This window comes from Periophthalmus magnuspinnatus, chromosome 19 (genome assembly GCF_009829125.3).
Source record: "Periophthalmus magnuspinnatus isolate fPerMag1 chromosome 19, fPerMag1.2.pri, whole genome shotgun sequence".
Lineage (NCBI taxonomy): Eukaryota > Metazoa > Chordata > Actinopteri > Gobiiformes > Gobiidae > Periophthalmus > Periophthalmus magnuspinnatus.
In genome coordinates this window covers 17,813,682-17,835,467 of record NC_047144.1, presented here as the reverse complement: position 1 = coordinate 17,835,467, position 21,786 = coordinate 17,813,682, and the positions used below count along the sequence as shown (strand labels likewise).

General features: G+C 43.1%; 1 protein-coding gene across 1 annotated transcript in view; it reads left to right on the top strand.

The window, feature by feature from the left end:
• Positions 1 to 2,582: 2,582 nt before the first annotated feature.
• LOC117386890 (inactive ubiquitin carboxyl-terminal hydrolase 54-like) overlaps positions 2,583 to 21,786 on the top strand; it is a 67,157-nt gene continuing 47,953 nt past the window's right edge. Inside the window, exons 1-6 of the mRNA XM_055229844.1 lie at positions 2,583 to 2,616; positions 2,662 to 2,780; positions 10,153 to 10,245; positions 15,620 to 15,754; positions 17,715 to 17,828; positions 18,972 to 19,054. Coding sequence (XP_055085819.1) covers positions 2,583 to 2,616; positions 2,662 to 2,780; positions 10,153 to 10,245; positions 15,620 to 15,754; positions 17,715 to 17,828; positions 18,972 to 19,054 — 578 coding nt within the window. The remainder of the gene's footprint in view (positions 2,617 to 2,661; positions 2,781 to 10,152; positions 10,246 to 15,619; positions 15,755 to 17,714; positions 17,829 to 18,971; positions 19,055 to 21,786) is intronic.

The window sequence follows — 21,786 nt, the reverse complement described above, 5'->3', positions numbered from 1 at the left end:
GAAACAGGAGGTCTAAAGGGAAAGAGCGAGGAGAGGAGGGGGGACTGCGGAGAAACGCTCACAATATACTGGACATAGAGCAGCTTTAAACCAATGGGAGAGTGTACAGCTGTTTGAGGGGCGGGGCTAACAGCAACTTTAAAGTAACGAGGATAGAGCTATACCTATGTACATCTGCATCTGTGCGACCCCGTCCTCTGCAGCTCTGACCTCACACTAACGACAGAAACGTCTTAAAGGGATGGATTTAAAAAACAAAACAAAACACAGAAATAGTTCATTTTAAACAGTTCGCAGTGTCCAAAGTTATTCTTCATTTACCTTATACCTGAGTTTTTAAGAATTTTTTAGTTTTACGATCAACAATAAAATTAGTCATTGATTCTGATTCACCAACTAGCATGTTAATGGGTACTTCCTAATTTAGCTAGCGCTCGGGCTAGCGCTCGGGCTAGCGCTCAGACAGCACCATAAGCTCCCCATAAAGCCCCAAAGAGGTGATTATGAAATGAATGAAGAGATTTGTCCCAAAGCCTCTCTCGTTATCTCTCTTTCTCTCTCTCTCTCTGTCTCTCTTCCTTCTCTTCTGTGTTTTCACTCTTCCTCATGTTCATCTCCTATATACTCTCTCTTCCTCATTCTCACTCCATATCCTCTCTCTCTCCTCTCAACACTCTCTCCCTCCCCTCTCTCTCCCTCCTCTACACTCTTTCCCCTCTTCTGTCTCTCCTGTAAACTCTTTTTAAATCTGTGCTGTGTGGTCTCTTTCTCTCTCCCTCCCTCTCTATCTTTCCTCTAAACTCTTTAAATCTGTGCTGTGTTGTCTCTCTCTCCCTTCTTCTCTATCTCTCCTCTAAACACTCTCTCCCTTCCTCTGTTTCTCCTCTAAACTCTCTTTAAATCTGTACTGTGTTGTGCCTCTCCCTCCCTTTCTCTCACTCCCTCTTTCCCTCCCACTCTCTCTCCCTCACTCAATCCCTTTCTCTCCCTCCCTCCCTCTCTTTCTCTCCTCTATACTCTCTCAATCTGTACTATGTGCTGTGTGTGCCTCTTCCTCCCTTTCTCTCTCTTGCTTCCTCCCTCTCTCCCCCTCTCTGTCCCCCTCCCTCTCTCTTCTCTCCTCTAAACCCTCTTTAAATCTGTACTGTGTGCAGTGTGCCTCTTTCTTTCTCTCCCTCTCTCTCTCTCCTCCCTCTCTCCCTTCCTCCCTCTCTCTCCTCCCTTTCCCTCTTTCTCTCCTTCCTCTTTCCCTCCCTCTCTCTCTTCCCTTCCTCTGCCTTTCTCTCCCCTCTTCCGCCCTCTTTCTCTCCCCTCTTCCGCCCTCTTTCTCTCCTCTCCCTCTCTCTTTCTCTCCTCCATCCCTCTTTCTCTCCCCTCTTCCTCTCTTTCTCTCCTCCATCCCTCTTTCTCTCTTTAAATCTGTTCTGTGTTGGAGCCTCTTTACAAAATCCGCTGCTCATTTTCTCTCGACTTTAGGAAACACAAACTGAACGTCTCTTTTGCTTTGATCATTAAAATAAATAAATCAGAATAAATAATCCACACACCTTAAACTGGTCCAAGTAAAAAATAAATAAAATAAAATAAATAAATCAGAATAAATAATCCACACACCTTAAACTGGTCTAAGTAAAGAAACAAAAATAAATAAAAATTGTTTCTTTTTTTATGTGAGTTTCCAACATCTCAAATTTGACCTTGTGTAATCCACAAACAACGATGTGACTGAAATCATGAAGCACACGGCTGATTTACTTAAAGCTACGCTGTGTAACTTTTTGCATCCACATCCTTCTTGTCTTCATGCCATTGTCCCTTTGCCCGGAATGTTTCAGGGTATGGCATTAAACTCGGCTACTAAAAAAACTCTTTGCAGTCGAACTGATCTGATTCGTAACTTGACCTGGTGGTGACCTGCTTGTTTCTATGGAGATATAAAAGTTTAATGCCATAGTGTAGAACATTACAGGCAAAACAAGAACATCACCATGGAAACAAGTATAGCTTTTCTTGTAGCTTTAATCCATGTTCTAATGTTCCCTCCTCAAAAACAGACCTGGAGTTGTGTTTTGTTTCATTCACACATGTTTGAGTAACACTATTAGTCTGTCTACATCTCCAAAGCTCAAAATGCTCTGTTCCACCTTGTGATGTCATGAGGTGGTAGTTTTTAAATGTCTGATGTGTTGATGATGATTTCTTGTAGTAATTTTGTTCTTTTCTCTTTGTTTTGTAGGTGGAGTCAAAATGGCCGACTCTTACTACATCTCGTGGGATTTGTGATCATTATCCATCTTCTACTTATGCCTTTTTAAAAGTCCTAATCCAACAAGCTCAGAGAAGAACTAAGCAGACGGATTTTTAACGCTAAACCACGGCTGGACTTGTATGGGTGCCAAATCCCCAAAGAACTTTCCCAACTGCCGTTTTAAACTTCCAAGACTTCCTACACTTTCCTTCACTTTGCCTTTCCAGTCTTTCTCCTTCATTCAATCTCATGGGAGTAACATAGAACCCACTGTCCCGTCCGTAGCCCCGCCCCTTCCCTGCCTCGACCAATCAGGCAGGGCGTCCAGGTAGTGATGTCGTGGAAGAGGAACTACTTTGCGTCGGGCGGCGGAGGTAGCGGAGGGGGCATGAGTGGAGCTTCGCCCGTGGGAGGAGGCGGCGGAGGGATACACGGACTGGTCACTCCCAGAAATATGAACTCCATCGCTCCGAGTAAAGGGTTAAGTAACGAGCCCGGACAAAACAGCTGCTTCCTGAACAGCGCCTTACAGGTGACGACCGAACACACGGAGTACTGCAAAGTCTGATTTTAAAGCTTCACTACGTAACTTTTCCCCTTTGGAGATGTTATGGCGTTAAACGTGTTTGTCTTGCATTTAATCGTTTACAGCTGTTTTGATTCCTATAACATGGGGGTTGCCTCTCCACAGATCTGACTTGTAATTTAATCTAGTGACGTTACCTGCTTGTTACCATGGAGATACATAAGTTTAATACCATACCGTGACACTTTCCAGGCAAAGCGATAACATTTCCATGGAGACAGTATTTTATTTATGTTTGGGTTGTATTTACAATTTTCTACAGTGTCATTTAAGTTGGATTATGTAACTTTTCTGCTTGTCTCCATGGAGATGTTATTACTTTGCCTGAAATGTTCCACAGTATGACATTAAACACTCTAACATCGCATTTATTTCATTACAAGCTCAAAATACCTCAGAAAATATGCATTTTTACTGTGAACCAAGTTGCCTCTCCACAGATCTGACCTGTAACTCGGTCTAGTGACATTACCTGCTTGTTACCGTGGAGATGGATAAGTTTAATACCATAACGTGAAACTTTCCAGGCAAAGCGATAACGTATCCATGGAGACAGTATTTTACTTATGTTTGGGTTGGATTTACAATGTCCTACAGCTTCAGTTAAAGATGCATTATGTAACTTTTCTGCTTTGTCGCCATGTAGATGTTAATGCTTTGCCTGAAATGTTCCACAGTATGACATTAATCCAATCTAACTTTGCACAAACTCAAAATACCTCGGAAAACGTGCATTGTTTCTGTAAACGGGGTCACCTCTCCGCAGACCGGACCTGGAACTTCACCCTGCTTGTCGCTGTGGAGACGGATGAGTTTAAAACCATAGTGTGAAACATTCATTCCTGGAGAAGTGGCGCCTCCTCTACCAGAAATGTTGCGTAGTACAGCTTTAACACTGTCTGTATGTTCACTGACCCATATCTGGACGTGACATCACTGACGACCAAAGCAAAATGTGGTTTATGAATATTCATCCACCGAGTTAAACAGACTCATTTGAATATAGAATATGCAAATGAGCACGAGCCTGGGGTCTAAAGATAAAAGATCAGAGCGTGAGCGTGTTGAGTCGAAACTAGTCAAGCCGATCTGTAGTGTGCACGTACGAGCGGGGACGGCGGATTGTTAGTCCCTGTGGGGTCCTGGGGTCAGAGCGTTGAGTCTGAAGAATCTCATCGAGCAGTTATAGGGGCCAATTTGGAGCAGAGTTTATATTTGGAATTCTGACCGCGAGTATCATAGCAACCAAACAGCCAATTCGCAGTGAGGCTGTTGAAGCTAACGCCTCTTCCTGCCTGTACCGGTGGTTTAGCTTAGCAACACTGTCAATCAAACCTGTTGCTAACGCTAGCGGAAGAAACCTCGGGAAAAGATTTGTCTGTTATTAATGTTCAGCCAGAATCGATGGAGCAGGAAGTGCGCCCATGATCACTTCCTGTTTGGAACGTAGCGGTTAGCAGGTCACCTATGTCCATTTATATTAACAGTGGTCATGTGATCCAAACAGTACTACCACGACTACTTGAGTTTGTTGCCATGGCAGCAATGAATAGGTGCTTCTCACACTTCTGTAGGTCATAGGTCAATCTGTAATCCTACAGCAGGCGGCGGCCCATGCACTAGAAAAGTTACATAGTGGAGCTTTAAATACCTTGTTGTTGTTGCATAGTGCCATGGAAACATCTGTGCTGGTCTGTTTTACATTCAAAACTATTGTTATCTTCAATCGCCCTTTCTCTCCGACCTCTATACTATAAAGTCTATAGATGCTCACTGCTACTGCTGCATCCCTCCCTCCCTCCCTCCCTCTCTCTTTCCCTCCATCTATCTCTCCCTCTCTCCTCCCAAGATTTCCAACTGGCACAAAAACAAAACCCCACACACATTTATCTCCTAGCTCCAAACCCATAGCGCTAACACAGCTCGCTAATGCTCAAAATCGCATCTAAAACTAAGGAGGGATGAGGAGCGTTCAGTATGAAAGAGACGAGGACTGTACACGCATTGAGAAGTACACCAGCTCCAACAAGGTGTGTGTGTGCTGTAGTGTGTGTGTGCTGGGGTGTGTGTGCTGTAGTGTGTGTGCTGTAGTGTGTGCTGTAGTGTGTGTGTGTGTGCTGTTTGTGTGTGTGCGTTGTAGTGTGTGTGCGGTGTAGTGTGCGCGCTGTAGTATTTGTGTTGTAGTGTGTGTGTTGCAGAGTTTGTGCTGTAGTGTGTGTGCGCTGTAGTGTGTGAGTGTGTGTGCTGTAATGTGTGTTTGCTGTAGTGTGTGTGTGTTGGTGTTTTTGGTCTAGTGTGTGTGTTGCAGAGTTTGTGCTATAGTGTGTGCTGTAGTCTGTGTGTGCTGTAGTCTGTGTGTGCTGTAGTCTGTGTGTAGTGTGTATGTGCTGTAGTGTGTGTGTGTGCTGTAGTCTGTGTAGTGTGTGTGTGCTGTAGTGTGTGTGTGCTGTAGTCTGTGTGTAGTGTGTGTGTGTGCTGTAGTCTGTGTGTAGTGTGTGTGTGTGCTGTAGTCTGTGTGTGTGCTATGTGCTGTAGTCTGTGTGTGTATGTGCTGTAGTCTGTGTAGTGTGTGTTGCAGAGTTTGTGCTATAGTGTGTGCTGTAGTCTGTGTGGTGTGTAGTGTGTATGTGCTGTAGTCTGTGTGTAGTGTGTGTGCTGTAGTCTGTGTGTAGTGTGCGCTGTAGTGTGCGCTGTAGTGTGCGCTGTAGTGTGCGCTGTAGTGTGCGCTGTAGTGTGGGGCAGGTGTAGTGTGAAGGACACAAGGTTCATTTGTGAAAGAAAAAAACAGCTGAATGAAAAAGAAGAGAGGAGCGAAAGAGAGAGAGAGAATTAGGCTACTTCAAGGTTACACATGTCCGAACACATGCGTCAACTAAAGAGGGGGAGGAGGAAGAGGGAGGAGGAAGAGGAGCGTTGCTAAAGTCCTGGTGTTTAGCTTCTTGTTTGTCTGAAGTGCTAAAAGTGTGTGTGTTCTGCATAGTATGGAGTTAGCTGTTAGCGTTAGCTGTGGGCTAGGCTATGCTAGTTGTAGAGTCTGCAGGACACTAGTTTCATGTACAGTTGTTCCTCACTATATCGTGGTTCACCTTTCGTGGTCTCGCTGTTTCACGGATTTCTTTTAGTGCAATTTTACCTGCTCTTTTACAGTGTATGAGCGTGCATTGTGTTCTGCGTCCTGATTGGCTGAGGGACTGTAGACCATTGTCCATCAGTCTCCTCCGTGCCGTGTCTCCTGTCCAGTACAGAATGTGTTCAGACAAATTTACATAAACGTTGGATCGCAGTGTGACTCTGAAGTGCTGTATGTTTGCAAGTTTTCTTGTCAATGAAACGTTCTGCGCCGACGAAGGTTTAAACCTTGTGTTTAAACAAGAGAGAAATGTGACAAAATGTTAATGTCTGTCTGAGAAAAGTGTATAAAGTGTGTGGTGAGAGGTTTTACAGCAAAAAACATAAAGAATAATTGTAAAAAATGACTACTTTGATTTTGCCTATTGCGGGTTATTTTTGGAACGTATCGACCACTGTACACAACTTTCTGTTTGCATGTAACATTTTTAGGACTTTTGACCTTTCAGAAGACATAATATTTAGTTTTGAATTGGTAGTTGCTATGGAAACGGTGCTAAATCTCATCACTCTGAAACCCTTTGATTCACGAATGCAATTTACTTTGAATCACTTTCCTCGTCACAATCAGACCTGGAGTTGTGTTGTTTTTTTGTTTTGTTTTTTCATTCACACATGTTTAACACACAAACCCTGCATATTTAGGCTGAGTTTTTCTCTCAAACTGAAAACACTCTGTTCTACCTTGTGATGTCATCATGTGCTGCTACAGGAAGTGCTCCATTGTGTTTTTAAACTCCACACACCTTCACAAGAATCATTAGGAGGATTTCAGCTCTGGACTTGCCAATCTCTATGGAACTAAATGACATGACATCACAAGGTGGAACAGAGCATTTTGAGCTTTGGAGATGTAGACAGACTAATAATAAAGTGTTACTCAAACATGTGTGAATGAAACAAAACACAACTCCAGGTCTGTTTATGAGGAGGAAACGGCATGAGAACATGGATTAAAGCTCCAAGAGTGTTTGTTTTGTTGTGTCCTTGGGCAAGACACTTAATCCCCTTCGTCTATCCAGTTACAGTAATGTGTGACAACCAGGAAGGGCATCCAGTTTAAATGTAGCAGCCAAAATAAGAATAGAAAAATAAGTGTAATGTTTTTTTTATGGAGTTTTCTATATTTTTGTCCACATCCTTCTCCATGATGAGGATTATAACCACCATCTTTACGACTGCGAGTTCAATCCCCTCGGGTCCATATGTCACAGTGGTTTGTGCTGTAATCAAAACTTCTTTTTATTACTATTTATGCAACTCACTATCCCATTTTCCCTCTTAAAATGATTCCCAAAGTTTGCTTTTCAAATCAATCTTTTCCTAATCCCACGGGAGCCCTTGAGCAAGACACTTAGCTCCCCGCTGCTGCAGTAGAGCCGCAGACCTGCAGACTCCTGTGGTTATGTAGATGTAGGTTTTTAATGAGGCTTTATACTGCGAAAGAAGTGTGAACTCAGCATCTCCACTGCGTAAACAAAAGTAGAAATAAAGTGGTTCCAGAGCTGTAGGGGAGCGCTGCAGTGACGACGTGCTAATTAGAAAAAGGCTTTGAATAACTTAAACCGAGCTAATTGTGTTCACAAAGAAACAATAAGACGCTAACTGTGGGTTGGCTATGCTGTCAAATGAACGAGATGTATTTATTTGAGCTGTTGGAGTGTGTTTGCTTTGATAGTTCAGGTTTGTGGAGATGCAAGGATGTATGTTTTTCTGGAGGACGTTGTAATGGTTCATCTCAGAGTTGAGTGAAAGTTTTACAAAATATTATTCCTCATAGACGTTCAAAGTAGTAGTGGTTCAAGAAATAAGTTTTAGGGGAGACTAGGCTCCTACCACAGACTGTATATATAAATTTACATGGCTAACCTGTAGCCGCTACATTCCGGCTCCATTGACTTTGGCTCATTTCACTTTCTATTGAAAAACTGTGGTCCCTCTCTCTGTAACTGCTGCTGTCAGACTTGTCATTTTGGTCTTAAAATGTTCGTATTAACCCGCTCTACATGATCCTGTGTTTTATTTATTTCACTATTGTGTCTGTAAATTAAGATATGAATATGACAAATCGGGCGCCTTCTTTCCCCGAAGTTGCTCCTGCTAGCGTTGGCAACAGGTTGGTTTAGCAGGGAGTGGGCGCTTAGCAACACTGTCAATCAAGTGGTGCGGGTGGAAAGGGGCATAACCGTCAACGGCCTCGCTCTGGATTGGCTCTTTGGTTGCTATGATACTCGTGGTCATGATTCCAAGTATGGAAATTGTCTCCAAATTGTCCGTTATAACTGCTCTAGCCTCGATTAGCTTCATTTGACTGGAGCCGAACGCTGTGGTGATGTCACACTCACTTAGTTCACTTCTTTATACAGAAATACAGGGTTGGACAGATAAACTGATGTAATAAAACAATTTACTGGTTGTATTTGGCCCAGAAAATCCCAGAATATCCCAGAATGTTTGAAGTTTGGTTGAGCTAAATGCTATCTTATCAGAATCGGTATTAGAACTGAAAAGATGGAGCCCTAGCCTCAGTTAAACCAGCAGTCTCGTCACATTTGCTTTTAAATTGTTGGGTTTAGTTGTAAAAAGATCTTTAAAAAGCTCTTTAATACAGTTACGTGACCGCGTCCTGTTTGAAGACCTTCATATATACAGCATCGGGTCACACAGATGTCAGACATGCCCTGGTTTCCCCCTCCCCAGACACTTCCTCTCCTCAGGGCAGCCCCCGGACCATTCCCAGGCCAGTCCCAGCCTTTGAGTCCCAGGCGTCCCCAGGGCCTCCTCCCGGCGGGCCCTGCGGCGGTGTCTGTTTGGGTTACATATAGAACCATGTCTCGATGCATCTGGGTTTTGTTCAGGTCTAAAAATAAAGTTGTATTAAACAGTAAAAGGCGCTGTACCTGATTTTTACTGTTTCAGCTAACAACGACTAGCATGCTAACGCTCTTTTCGGACAATAAAATGCTTCATAATCAGATACAGATGATTTTTTTTTTTTTTTTTAATAAGTTCAATGTTGTGTGCACCAACCCTGATCAGACACAATACAGCAATAAATAAAATCATTGTAATACTAAAGTACTGCTTTCTGTTGCTTTTGTCTTGTGATGTTTCTGTTGCTTTTGTCGTGTCATGTTTGTTGCTTTTGTCGTGTCATGTTTGTTGCTTTTGTCGTGTGGTGTTTCTGCTCCTGCAGTGAAATAGATTCTGTTTGTTACAACAAATAAACTGTAGAGGGAAAGAGACAAAGGAGGAGATGCAGTTTAGTCATGGACAGATGGATGGACGGATGGAGAGATGAATGGATAGTAGGGATGCACCGATGCAGTATCAGTTCGATAGCAGGTGTCAGTACTTGTACTTATATTCGCAATGGGCTGCTGATACCAAGAGCCGATACCACTGTATCTGTGGTGCATCTTATTTGAAGCTCATAATTCTCCTCTGAGGAGCCGCACCAGGTGACATAAAAAAAAGCACATGAACTGTGCAAATATTTAGGACTCTAAAGGTTTTTATAGTTCACAGCAGATATCAGCACAGTGTTGACAATGGTAGCATGCTAACTTTGCTAAGTGGCTCTGGCGAGTATTTGCTTGTGTATGTACTGTAACTTACTATAACTGACAAACAGGGTTCAGAGCTTTTAAAAGAGCCATAACACGTCTATAATGGTGAAACTGGCCGTGGTAAAAGACAATACTCACTGTTATGCTGTGGCTCAAGTACTCAAAATTAAGTACTTGTATTCATTTAAGAAAAAGTAGTATCGGTGCATCCCTAATAGATGCAAAGCTATACCCCACTCTTCTCAGCTTTTTGAAGGGATAGTTTGTTTTTTATATATGTATTCTTATAGCCTATAATGGATGTTAAAATAACTACAGGGTCCTGCTGCTGAGAACTGTCTCGAGTTGGACTAGTGGCCACTCAACGACTGACAGCTTTCACAAAGGTGGCGATTTTTTAAATTATTTTCAGATGATAAATTAGATTTGCTCAGCTCAAAGTCCGTCTGTTGTCCGTCTGTTGTCCATCTTTTAGTCCCGGTTTAGTCCCTTTTTTCAATGAGCGGCCATGTTTAGGCCCCGGGGCTTGGGTCCCGCTAACAGTCTTGGTCCTTTGTTGCTAACGTTGCTGTGTCGCTAACGGTCGTGGTGTTGCTAACAGTGTTGTGTGGTGTGTGCAGGTTCTGTGGCATCTGGACATCTTCAGGAGGAGCTTTCGACAGCTGACCACTCACAAATGCATGGAGGACTCCTGTATCTTCTGCGCCCTCAAGGTACTTTCACTTTAATCAACCACCGCTCTAGTGCTGTAGTGAGTAAAGACGTGCTGCCGATCGATTGGTCGACTGAAAAATGGGGCTGGAGTTGTGTTTTGTTTCATTCACACATGTTTGAGTAACACTTTATTATCAGTCTGTCTACATCTCCAAAGCTCAAAATGCTCTGTTCCACCTTGTGATGTCATGAAGTGGTAGTTTTCAAGTTTACAGCTCCTTTTACCTTTAGTTCAGTAGAGATTGGACATTCCAGGGCTGAAAATGATCCAAATGATTCTAGTGAAGGTGTGTGGAGTTTAAAAACACAGTGGAGCACTTCCTGTATTACCACATGATGATTTCACAGACCAGAACCCAGACCAGGTCCGGGGTTAGGGTCCCAGGTTTAGTCCTTGAGCTAGACCTGGTTTAGTCTTTGGTTTAGACCTGGTTTAGTTCTGGGTTAAGTCTTTAAAATCGTTATGAAGGAAATTCAGTTTTCTTCTTGTTTCTGTATGCACTTGTGTCCTGGTGTTTGTAGTTTAAAATATAATCTTAAAAGAACAAAAGAGAATAATGCCATATAGTGGAACATTGCAGGGCTACGGGTTTAGGGGTTTAGAGTGTTGGGGGTTAAGGTCACGGGGTCAGGGTGAGTATTTTATTCATTCAAATTGAACAGAGTAAAGGCAGTTTTCTCTGCTTTTAAAAGACCTAAAGTTGTTCAAATGTAAAAGTGCACGATCTCTCCTGGAAAATCTGCAAATATTTGATGACCTCTGACCTCTGTGTGTGTGTATGTGTGTGTATGTATGTGTGTAAGTGTGTTTCTGTCTCTGGAGCTCTTCTGTAATTAATTGGCCGACAAAAAGAGCTGAGCAAAGCAAAAACCCACGCTGAGAGAGAGAGGGAGAGAGAGAGAGAGAGAGGGACAGAGTAGAGAAAGAGCGGAGGGAGGAGAGGAAAAAGAGAGAGGAGTTAGAATATAAGGGAAGGAGTGAATAAGGAAAGGGTTAGAGGAGAGGGAGAGGAGGAGGAGAGGGACAGAAAAGAGGATGAGAGATGAAAGAGAAATGGAGTGAGAGAGAGGGAGAGAGGTGATGAAAGAGTGTGTGGCCTGTACTGAGCATGTCATCTTCTTTTTCGCACAGAAATAAACCTGAGAACAAACTGAACTCTTTTCCATTCAAAACAAACAGCGGCCATTTTGGACCTGAGGGGGATGCGGCGCCCCCCGCAGGAAGTCACTGACACTCGATGAGCAGGGAATTTTGGAGGGAGAGAATAATGGGTTTGGATCAGGAACACACCTCCACTGCTTCTAGCCATTTAATTGATCTCTTTCCTCCTCGTTTTCTCCCCCTCTCTTCCCTCTTTTTTCTCTCTTTAAGGTCCTTTTTCCTCGCTCCTCCTCTCCATCCCCCTCTCTCTCACACACCTATTCTTTGTTTACAGGGTCTACCTCTCTTCTTCTCTCTCTTTCAGGCCTACTCCCCTTCTCTACCTCCATTCTTTACCCTTTCTCTCCACTCTCTCTGTTTCAAACTTATCCCCCATCCTTTTTGTCCTCCCTCTCTTTTCTCTCTCCCCCTCTCCCTCCCTCTTATTCAGGGTTACCCCCTCTTCTCTCCCATGTTCTCTCACTCATTTCTTTCAACCTATACCCTTCTCCCCTCTCTCCGTCCCTCTCTCTTCCCTCCTCCTCTCTCTCTTTTAAGGCTTACCCCCCTCCGCTTTCCTTGGTGCATTGCTGCAAGGGACTCACACACGCACACGTGTACACACTCACACACACGTACATACACATATGCGCAGACACACACTCACATACATGCACATACACACTCAAACATGCACACACACATGCACACATATATACGCAGACACACACGCAGATACACAGACGCACATATATGCAAACACACACAGGCACACACATATAGGTAGACGCACACAGGCACACACACACACACACACAGGCACACCCACACACAGGCACACACATATAGGTAGACGCACACAGGCACACACACACACACACACAGGCACACCCACACACAGGCACACACATATAGGTAGACGCACACAGGCACACACACACACACACACAGGCACACCCACACACAGGCACACACATATAGGTAGACGCACACAGGCACACACACACACACACACAGGCACACACATATAGGCAGACACACACACACACAGGCACACACACATATAGGCAGACACACACACACACAGGCACACACACACATAGGCACACACACACAGGCACACACACAGCCCTGAGCCACTGGGGCCCTTGTTTCTGAACAGACTGCACTTTGTTCAACACTTTGGGAAAACAACACAACTAATTATTCATTGAAGCTTCACTGTGTAACTTTTCTGGTCTCGTATTTCATTGTAATATTATCTTAGACTGTTTATATAAATGGACAGAGCTAACCTGCTATTCGCTGCGTTCCAAACAGGAAGTGATCATGGGCGCACTTCTGTCTGTGACGACTCTGGCTCCAATTCACTTTCTATGTAAAAACTGCAGCTCCTCTCTCTGTATCTGCTGCTGTCAGACTCATTGTACATAGAAAGTGTCCATAAGGTTGTGATCAGGACGTTACAGTCGTGTAACCTACTGGAGACAAATGCAGGATAAGTCTCTCCAAGTCTGGTTTTGACAGTATTCCTTTGATTTTTGACATGTTTTTAGATGGTAAAAAGCTGCAGATGTTTGTTTTTATGTCCGATACTTTCTGCCAGTGTCGTATAATAAAAGTTAAATCCGTAAACTTTGAAATGATGTTTGAGTGGTTTTGGTTTGAATGTGTCTCTGGATAAACAGACCAAGCTCTGTGAAAATCTGTCATTATCTGTTCAGAGAAACAAAGTCCTCATGAATCTCAAATCTATATTTTAAAAAAATTTGATCATTTTTATTCGCTGCATCGGCAAAGTCCTCCTCCCCCTTCCTCCTCACTCTCTCCTCACTCTCTCCTCACTCTCTCCTCACTGCATCCTCCTCACTCCTCCTCCCTTCTTCTTCCTCCTCCTCACTCCCTCCTCATTGTTCCTCAATCTTCTCACTCTCTCCTCCTCCCTCCTCCTCCCTCATTCCTCCTGCCTCCTTCTCCCTTCTCCTCCCTCCTCCTCTTCACTTCTCCCTCCTCCTCCTCAATCTCTCCTCGCCCCCTCCTCCTCACTCCTCCTGCCTCCTCACTCCTCCTCACTCCCTCCTTTTCCCTCCTCCTCACTTCCCCCTCAACCCTCCTCACTCCCTCCTCCTCACTCCTTTTCTCTCTGCCTCAGTCCTCCTCACTCTTCCTCACTCCCTCCTCCTCCTTTTGAGTGAGGTCGCCTTTCCACAGTTTTGACCTGTAAACTACGCAGCATCTTCCGCTTGTCTGCATGAACATGATAAGTTCATGATAACAACTAGATAAGTTAATGCCATACTGTGGAACATTCCAGGCAAATTGTTAACATCTAAATGGAAACAAGCATGTGACTCTCCCATCAGAAAAGTTTCATATTGTCCCTTTACGTCTCCTTCAGTTTCTCTATAATAAAAATAAAACCCTCTGTGCTCTGGCCCGTAGAGCTAGCAGGAGGTATGTTGGCGTCTGTCGAGTGTCATATGGCTCTCCCGCTGAGACGTTGTGTAAACTTTGAAAATCTGCATCTTCAGTGAAAACAGTCGAGCGTCGGCCAAACGGAGCCGCAGTTACATTTGTGTTTAAATAATCAGGCTCCGTTTTATTATAGAACTGATGAGAAATGGTACATCCACATTTACCTTAATTTGATCAAATGTGTAAAGGTGGTGCTTTACAATAATAAAGTCAAACATGTGAATGAAACAAAACACAACTCCAGGTCTGTTTTTGAGGAGAAAACAACATAACATGGATTAAAGCTACAAGAGTCAGTTTGTGTCATATAGGACCTTTAAAATTCCCATTAAAAAAAAAAAAAAAAAGGATTCCTTGGCCCCGTCTCAGTCTAATCCCCATCTCTGTCTCACCTCCATTTCCCCTCGGTCTCACCTCTGTCTCCGTCTCACCCCCATCTCCTTCTCACCCACATCTCTGTCTCACCCCTGTTTCTGTCTCACCTCCATCTGCATCTATGAATCACCTCCATCTCACCTTCGTTTCTGTCTCTGTCTCACCCCCATCTTCTTCTCACCCCATCGCCTTCTCACGGGGATGACAAGGACCCCCGTCTCTGTCTCACCTCAGGCTCACCTCCGTCTGACCTCCATCTCCGTCTCTGTCTCACCTCCGTCTCCCTCTCACCTCCGTCTCTTTCTCTCTCACCTCCGTCTCCGTCTCACCTCTGTCTCCTTCTCACCTCCGTCTCCTTCTCACCTCTCTCTGTCTCACCCCGTCTCCGTCTCACCTCCGTCTCTGTCTCGCTCCTGTCCATTTTGCTGCTCCGTGGGCCTTTTAAATCGAGTCTTTCTGTCGAGGAAACTCTCTTTACTAAACACATTTATTATTGATGCTGTGTGATACTGAGGCAGAGCTGTGAGTCTGTGCTCAGGTCTGTGAGTCAGGACTGGTCCAAACGGCTCCATTCCACTCTATGTGCTGAATCTAGAGCCTGTGGGTTAAAAAGATCAACAAACAAGAGGCACAGATTTAACGGGAAGATATTGTGCTTTATTTGGGCACATTAAAGCTCCTATATCACACAAAACTGACTCTTGTGAGGTTTAAGTCATGTTCTAATGCTGTTTCCTCCTCAAACACACACCTGGAGTTGTGTTTTGTTTCATTCACACATGTTTGAGTAACACTTTATTATTAGTCTGTCACATCTCCAAAGCTCAAAATGCTCTGTTCCACCTTGTGATGTCATGAAGTGGTAGTTTTCAAGTTAACAGCTCCTTTTACCTTTAGTTCAGTAGAAACTGGCCATTCCAGGACTGAAATGATCCAGATGATTCTAGTGAAGGTGTGTGGAGTTTAAAGACACAGTGGAGCACTTCCTGTATCACCACATGACATCTCCTCCATTCCTCCACTCTTCCACTTACTCCTCCTCTCTTCTTCTCCTTTTCTGTCCATCTCTCCTCTCTTCTTTCTTCTCTCCTCCACTCCTCCTTTATTCTACTCTACTTCTGGCTAAAAAGTTATGTGGTGTATCCTTTTTTTTTAAGACGTACAACATGAACAACTAATATTAAAGTGCAAAAACAGCAAAGAAGCCCACACGCAGAAATGTTTCATAGTGGGGCTTTTTCAGACCTGTTTGAAGAGTGTTGTTTTGTTGTGTCTTCTCAGTTCTAAAGTGCAAACACAACAAAACAAAACAGCAACACAATGCAGAGTATCTTCGCACAGTTCTAAATAGCGTTGTGTTGTGTTTTTCTTTTTGTTTGCAGAGTATCTTCGCTCAGTTCCAGTTCAGCAGTGAGCGGGTCTTGCCCTCTGACCTCCTGCGTTCGGCTTTGGCCAAAACCTTCAAAGACGAGCAGCGATTCCAGCTTGGCATCATGGACGACGCCGCTGAGTGCTTCGTGAGTCGCGCTTTTACCTTGATCGGGACAAATGATGCAATATTCATGAGGATTCAGTTAATTTTTTAAGTTCTTAAGGTCTTTTTAATGGAGCGCTCCACAGCCAGTCATAGGTGACGTCACCCACAGCGTTCAGCTCCAAACGAAGCTCATCGAGGCTACAGCAGTTACAGCGCCCAATTTGGAGCAGACGTCCATATTTGTAATTTCCAATATATGTCCATATATATCTGACTGAGAGTATCATAGCAACCAAAGAGCCAATCCAGAGCCAATCCCACTGTTCCCGAGAGTTCAGGACGGAGCGGGCGCTGGGCAAAACTGTTTGATTTGTCTGTTATTAATGTTCATATCTTGATTTACAGACACAATAGAGAAATAAATAAACCCAGTATCATGTAGAGCGGGTTAATACGAACATTTTTGAACCTTTGACCCTGTAGATTTGACTTTGTCTCCTCCATATGACACATTTCTTGTGCCGTTTTAATAAATATGTAAATATATAGTGTGTTTAGAACAGGCCCTGATGCACAATACAGCACATTAGACTCAATCTATTCAAGTGGTCACCCTTAAAAATCCCCCCCCTTTCCTTTTCTGTCCATCCCTCCTCTCCTCCTTCTCCTCTTTTCTTCCTCTCCTCCACTTTTCCTCCTCTCCTCCTCCTGTCCTCTTTCTCTTTCTCGTCACTGCAAAAAAAAACAACAACAGACTAAAGACTTGTTCATCTAGATTGTTAATTGATTTCTTCAGTCCTGGTTTGGTCCTGGTTTAGTCCAGATGTAGACTTGTTTTTGTTCTGGTTTGGTCCCAGTTTAATCCCAGTTTAGTCCTTATTTAGTCCAGGTTAAGTCCTGGTTAAATTCAGGATTGATCCCAGCTTTGTCCTGATGTAGACTTTGTTAATCTTGTTTTTTCCAGTCTTGATGTGAATTTGGTCTAGTCCTGGTCCAGTCCTGATCTGGTGCTGTCGCAGTTTAAACGTGTTGTTTTTGAACATGTTTTTGCTGTCTTTAAAAAGAGCTAAAAAATTCAACTCAAAACAAGCTTCTGGGATTAAGCCGTTTTAACTCAAGATTGTGCTCTTCCGCTGCCCCCCTGTTGCCCTGCCCCCCTGTTGCCCTGCCCCCCCGTTGCCCTGCTCCCCCGTCTGTGTGTGCGTGTAAGCATGGGTTTGTGTGGGGCCCATGGGTGCTCTCTGATCGATTGGGTGTAAATGTGTTCAGTCAGGGAATCCACCAGAGCTCTTATGAAATATAGATGCAGCTTCAATGCCACAGATTAGACCAGCCCACGCATGGCCCACATACGGCCCATGCACACAGCCCATGCATAACACACACACACACACCCCCACACTCCCACACACACACAGCCCACACACGGCCCATGTACTTCTAATTATTTATGGTGTCATAACTTGCTCTGTTTTGGTTTATACCATAGACTGTTTATATAAATGGACATAGCTAACCTGCTAGCCGCCACGTTCCAAACAGGAAGTGATCATGGGTGCACTTCCGGCTCCACCAACTCCGACTTTCTATTGAAAATCTGTGGCTCCTCTCTCTGTAACTGCTGCTGTCAGACTCATCATTTTGGTCTTAAAATGTTCGTATTAACCCGCTCTACATGATTTACAGACACAATAGTGAAATAAAAAATGCAGGATCAAGATATGAACATTAATAACAGACAAATCAGGCGCCTTCTTTCCCCAAAGTCGCTCCAGCTAGCTAGCGTTACCAACAGGTTTGATTGACAGTTATACTAAGCACCCCCTCCCTGCTAAACCAGTGGTACAGGCGGGATTTGACTGGAGCTGAACGCTGTGGGTGACGCCACTCTCACTTAGTCCACGTCTTTACACAGTCTGTGGTTTATTCTGTATATTTACATGTTTTCGTGTACAGTTTACGGCGCTGCTCATGTTTTTGTGTTGTTGTTTGTGCTGTAGGAGAATCTGCTGATGCGTCTCCACTTCCACATCAGCGCCGAGAGCAGAGAGGACATCTGCACCGCCAAACACTGCATCCCCCATCAGAAGTTTGCCATGATGCTCTTTGAACAGGTGAGACTCACACACATACACACACACTCAGGTACAGGATATGTGTGAACAATATACAAATATATTACATTGCTTACAAAATGTTATAACAGTGTTGTATAGTCACAGAAAACTCAGACATAACGTTATTTTTTGGCCACCAAGTTTCTCTGTCGGTTTCTGTTCTGTTCTGAAGAACAGACGGCTCGGGAATCGTTCTTTATTGTACAGTCGGGATAAAGGCAGCGTACAGCAAAATTCAAAGCAGAATCAATTTCCAAGTCTATGCAGAGTCAAATGTAGAGTCTAACAAGTTGAGATTACACCAGTGTTTTAAATCCTCCCAGAGCAGGTGTCACGGATCCTGTTTGAAAGAAGGTACAGGCTAAAAAAACATAAACAACGATGGAGCTTTTAATGTTGTGTTAAGTCTCATTCATTCATGTTTAAATACAATTTCAGATTTTAATTAATTCAATGTCCTCTATTATCTTTTATTATTTTTAACCTTCTCCTTGTTACGTTTGTGCCAAAACGATTTGGGAAAAATATCTTCAGCTCAATTATAAACTATAAGGATTTGAGAATGTTGTGACGTCATATTAAATTGTGCTTGTTTCTCTATGGTTCTCATCTCTGACACCAGTGGATCATTGTTTTAATTTACACATTTTAAATCACAATATTCATCTAAAACGATTTAATAAAAGAAACAAATCCACTGACTTCCACATTAGAAAACTGTGGTGTCCAATGGGAGCTGACGTCGTCGTAAACGTCATCACAACAAAGCGCCGCATGCTGTTGGCGCCCTCTATGGACAGCTGCACATCACACTAACAAGCTCTTTAAAAAAAATTTGTACCAAAATGACTACACGACGCTGCTGAATCCTACGAGTATCACCGATTAAGGAAATAAAACTGGAGAAGGAAGTGCGTACGTCACAGTGGGCGTGTCCAGGTGGAGGTGAAAACGGGTAGATCAACAAAATGGCATCTTCATAAGAATAGATTAAAGATTAAAATCAAACGTGAATCACTCCAAATACAACTTCAGAGGCTCAATGAGAAGAAACAACTCAAACATGGTTAAAGATCTGAAAAGAAGAGTTTACAGAAAAGGTCTGATTTAAACACTAATGAGTCTTGTTTTGTTTTGCAGTGCGTTTGTACCAACTGTGGAGCCACTTCAGACCCGCTCCCGTTCATCCAGATGGTCCACTACATCTCCACCACGTCTCTATGGTGAGTACGAGTCACAGACACAGTACTATGTCACAGTGAATACTATATCAACTTATCGTTTAACACATGAGAGATAATTATGTATTTATCATGTGGGATTATTATTCGAACTCGTGGGACTATTTTTACTTTTTTTGTTGTATTATGAGAAGCTTTGAGCTATAGAGAGTTGTCTGTGTGTCGCTCAGTCGTCCAGGTCTGATCCGTAGTAAAAGAAAAATTCAAATCTGTCACTGGATAAAAAGTTTAAGAGTGAAGACGTTTCGCTGCTCATCCAACCTGTTTCTTCAGTTCTGGTCAGATCAGTGCTGGACACTGCCTTATATCTGTCTGAAGGGAGGAGCTAACTACACCGAAACTAACGCAACTAATTTTGGACTAAACCAGGACTAAACCAGGACTAATCATGGACTAAACCAGGACTAATCTTGGACTAAACGAGGACTAATCATGGACTAAACCAGGACTAATCATGGACTAAACCAGGACTAATCATGGATTAAACCAGCACTAAACCAGGACTAATCTTGGACTAAACGAGGACTAATCTTAGACTAAACGAGGACTAATCTTGGACTAAACGAGGACTAATCTTGGACTAAACGAGGACTAATCTTGGACTAAACCTTGGACTAAACCTTGGACTAAACCTTGGACTAAACCTTGGACTAAACCTTGGACTAAACCTTGGACTAAACCTTGGACTAAACCTTGGACTAAACCTTGGACTAAACCTTGGACTAAACCTTGGACTAAACCTTGGACTAAACCTTGGACTAAACCTTGGACTAAACCAGGACTAAACCAGGACTAAACCTTGGACTAAACCAGGTGTAAATCCAGTCTAGACCAGGGCTGAACCAAGACCAGACATCAGGGGTTGGGTTCGTTCTTGTCAGTGTGTTTCATTCTGCTGTTTATTTATTGCAGCTCATCTTTTTAATGATATTGTGGATGATCTTTAGGTTCATGACGTCAGTGGCATGAAGTTTATTTGTTACCAGCCTAAACCAACAAAATGAAGCTCATCAAGTCTAGAGCAGTTACAGGAGCCAATTTGTTACATATTTGGCATTCTGAGCGCAATTTGTCTGTTATTAATGTTCATATCTTGATTTACAGACACAATAGTGAAATAAAAAACTCCAGGATCACGTAGAGCGGGTTAATACGAACATTTTAAGACCAAAATGACGAGTCTGACAGCAGCAGTTACAGAGAGAGGGACCACAGTTTTTCAATAGAAAGTGAATTGGAGCCAGAGTTGATGGAGCCAGAAGCGCGCCCATGATCACTTCCTGTTTGGAACATTGCAGCTAGCGGGTTAGCTATGTCCTTTTATGTAAACAGTCCCTGGTACTCGCACACAGTACAGTGTAAGTCGCCTGGAGCAGTGTCTGAACGCTCTACAGACAGTACAGCATGTTCTCTTCTTCTCCTCGTCTCCTCCACCTCCTCCACCTCCTCATACATATGCAGCTGCACTGTCCCTACAACTACTGCACTATACAAACACAACACCAGCTTTGTAAAAACTATATTTAAATCCATGTGGAGTCTGTAAAAGCCCTCCAGTCTACCCCTCTGTGTGAGCTTTGAGGCTGTTATGGGATACGACCAATTTCCCTGGAAGTGGATTAGAGGAGCTCATTTTTCATTCACATCATTACATCCTTTTACATGGAAAGGCAGAGGAAGTGTTTTGCCCAAGGACACAACAACAGCGTTAATAACATTCTGTTAATAAGACGATTGCTGTACTGCTGCTCAAAGACAGGCAAGCCCAAACTGTGGCCCAGGGGACAAAATGGTGGCCCTCAGACCAATTTTTCTTGGCCCGAAAGCTTCCAGGTGAATGGGCCCATATTACCTTAACCCTTTAAGGACTGAGTGCATTATAGACCAGGGGTGTCGAACTCAATTTCACTGAGGGTCACATCAGCAAAATGGTTCGTCTCAAATTTGCAAAGATATAAAAAATATGTCTGTGTAACTGCGTAACTCCTGATAAACTGACATTTTAAGACAGTCATACATTTAAATTTACCTTGTCACGGGCCACATAAAACGACATGGCGGACCGCATTTGGCCCCCGGGCCTTGAGTTTGACACGTGTTATAGACCATTACAGCTCGCTTAGCCTTTTTTCTTTTTTTAGCCAAAAAAATCATGTTAAAGGAGGTATCAACTTGTACTTTTGTCCTTTTTCACACAATTACCTCTATTTTACAAATGCATCCTTATTTTTCCATTGATGCATCAAATAAGTGTGTAATACCAGGTTAAGTAGAAGAAAAATATAAAAACGAATGTACTTTTGAGTAACTTTTATGCAAGCAAACAATGAAAAAACTATCTGGTCAGCTCAGAAACACTTTAAATTACAGATATGAACAATAATCAACATTTATACAAGATTATGCAGATTGTACTTAGGGTTATGTTTTTTACAGCCATTCCTATAAAAAAATGTCAGGCGTTTATGCAGCTAAGACATTGATTTTGCCAGGTCATATTTTTTTGGAATGTTTACTAAAGAATATCTGAAGATCTGCAGCTTATGAGTTTGTGATCTTTGGTAAAATAAGTAAGATATTTAAAAAGCCCCATGCCTCTGTTTTGAGATGCTGTTTGAATTTACATGAAGCATAATTGGTTGCAAAATTAAGGTAATGGAATGTCCGTAACCGCGAATCTATCGGCGGCGATAGCATCCGACACTATAGAGTTA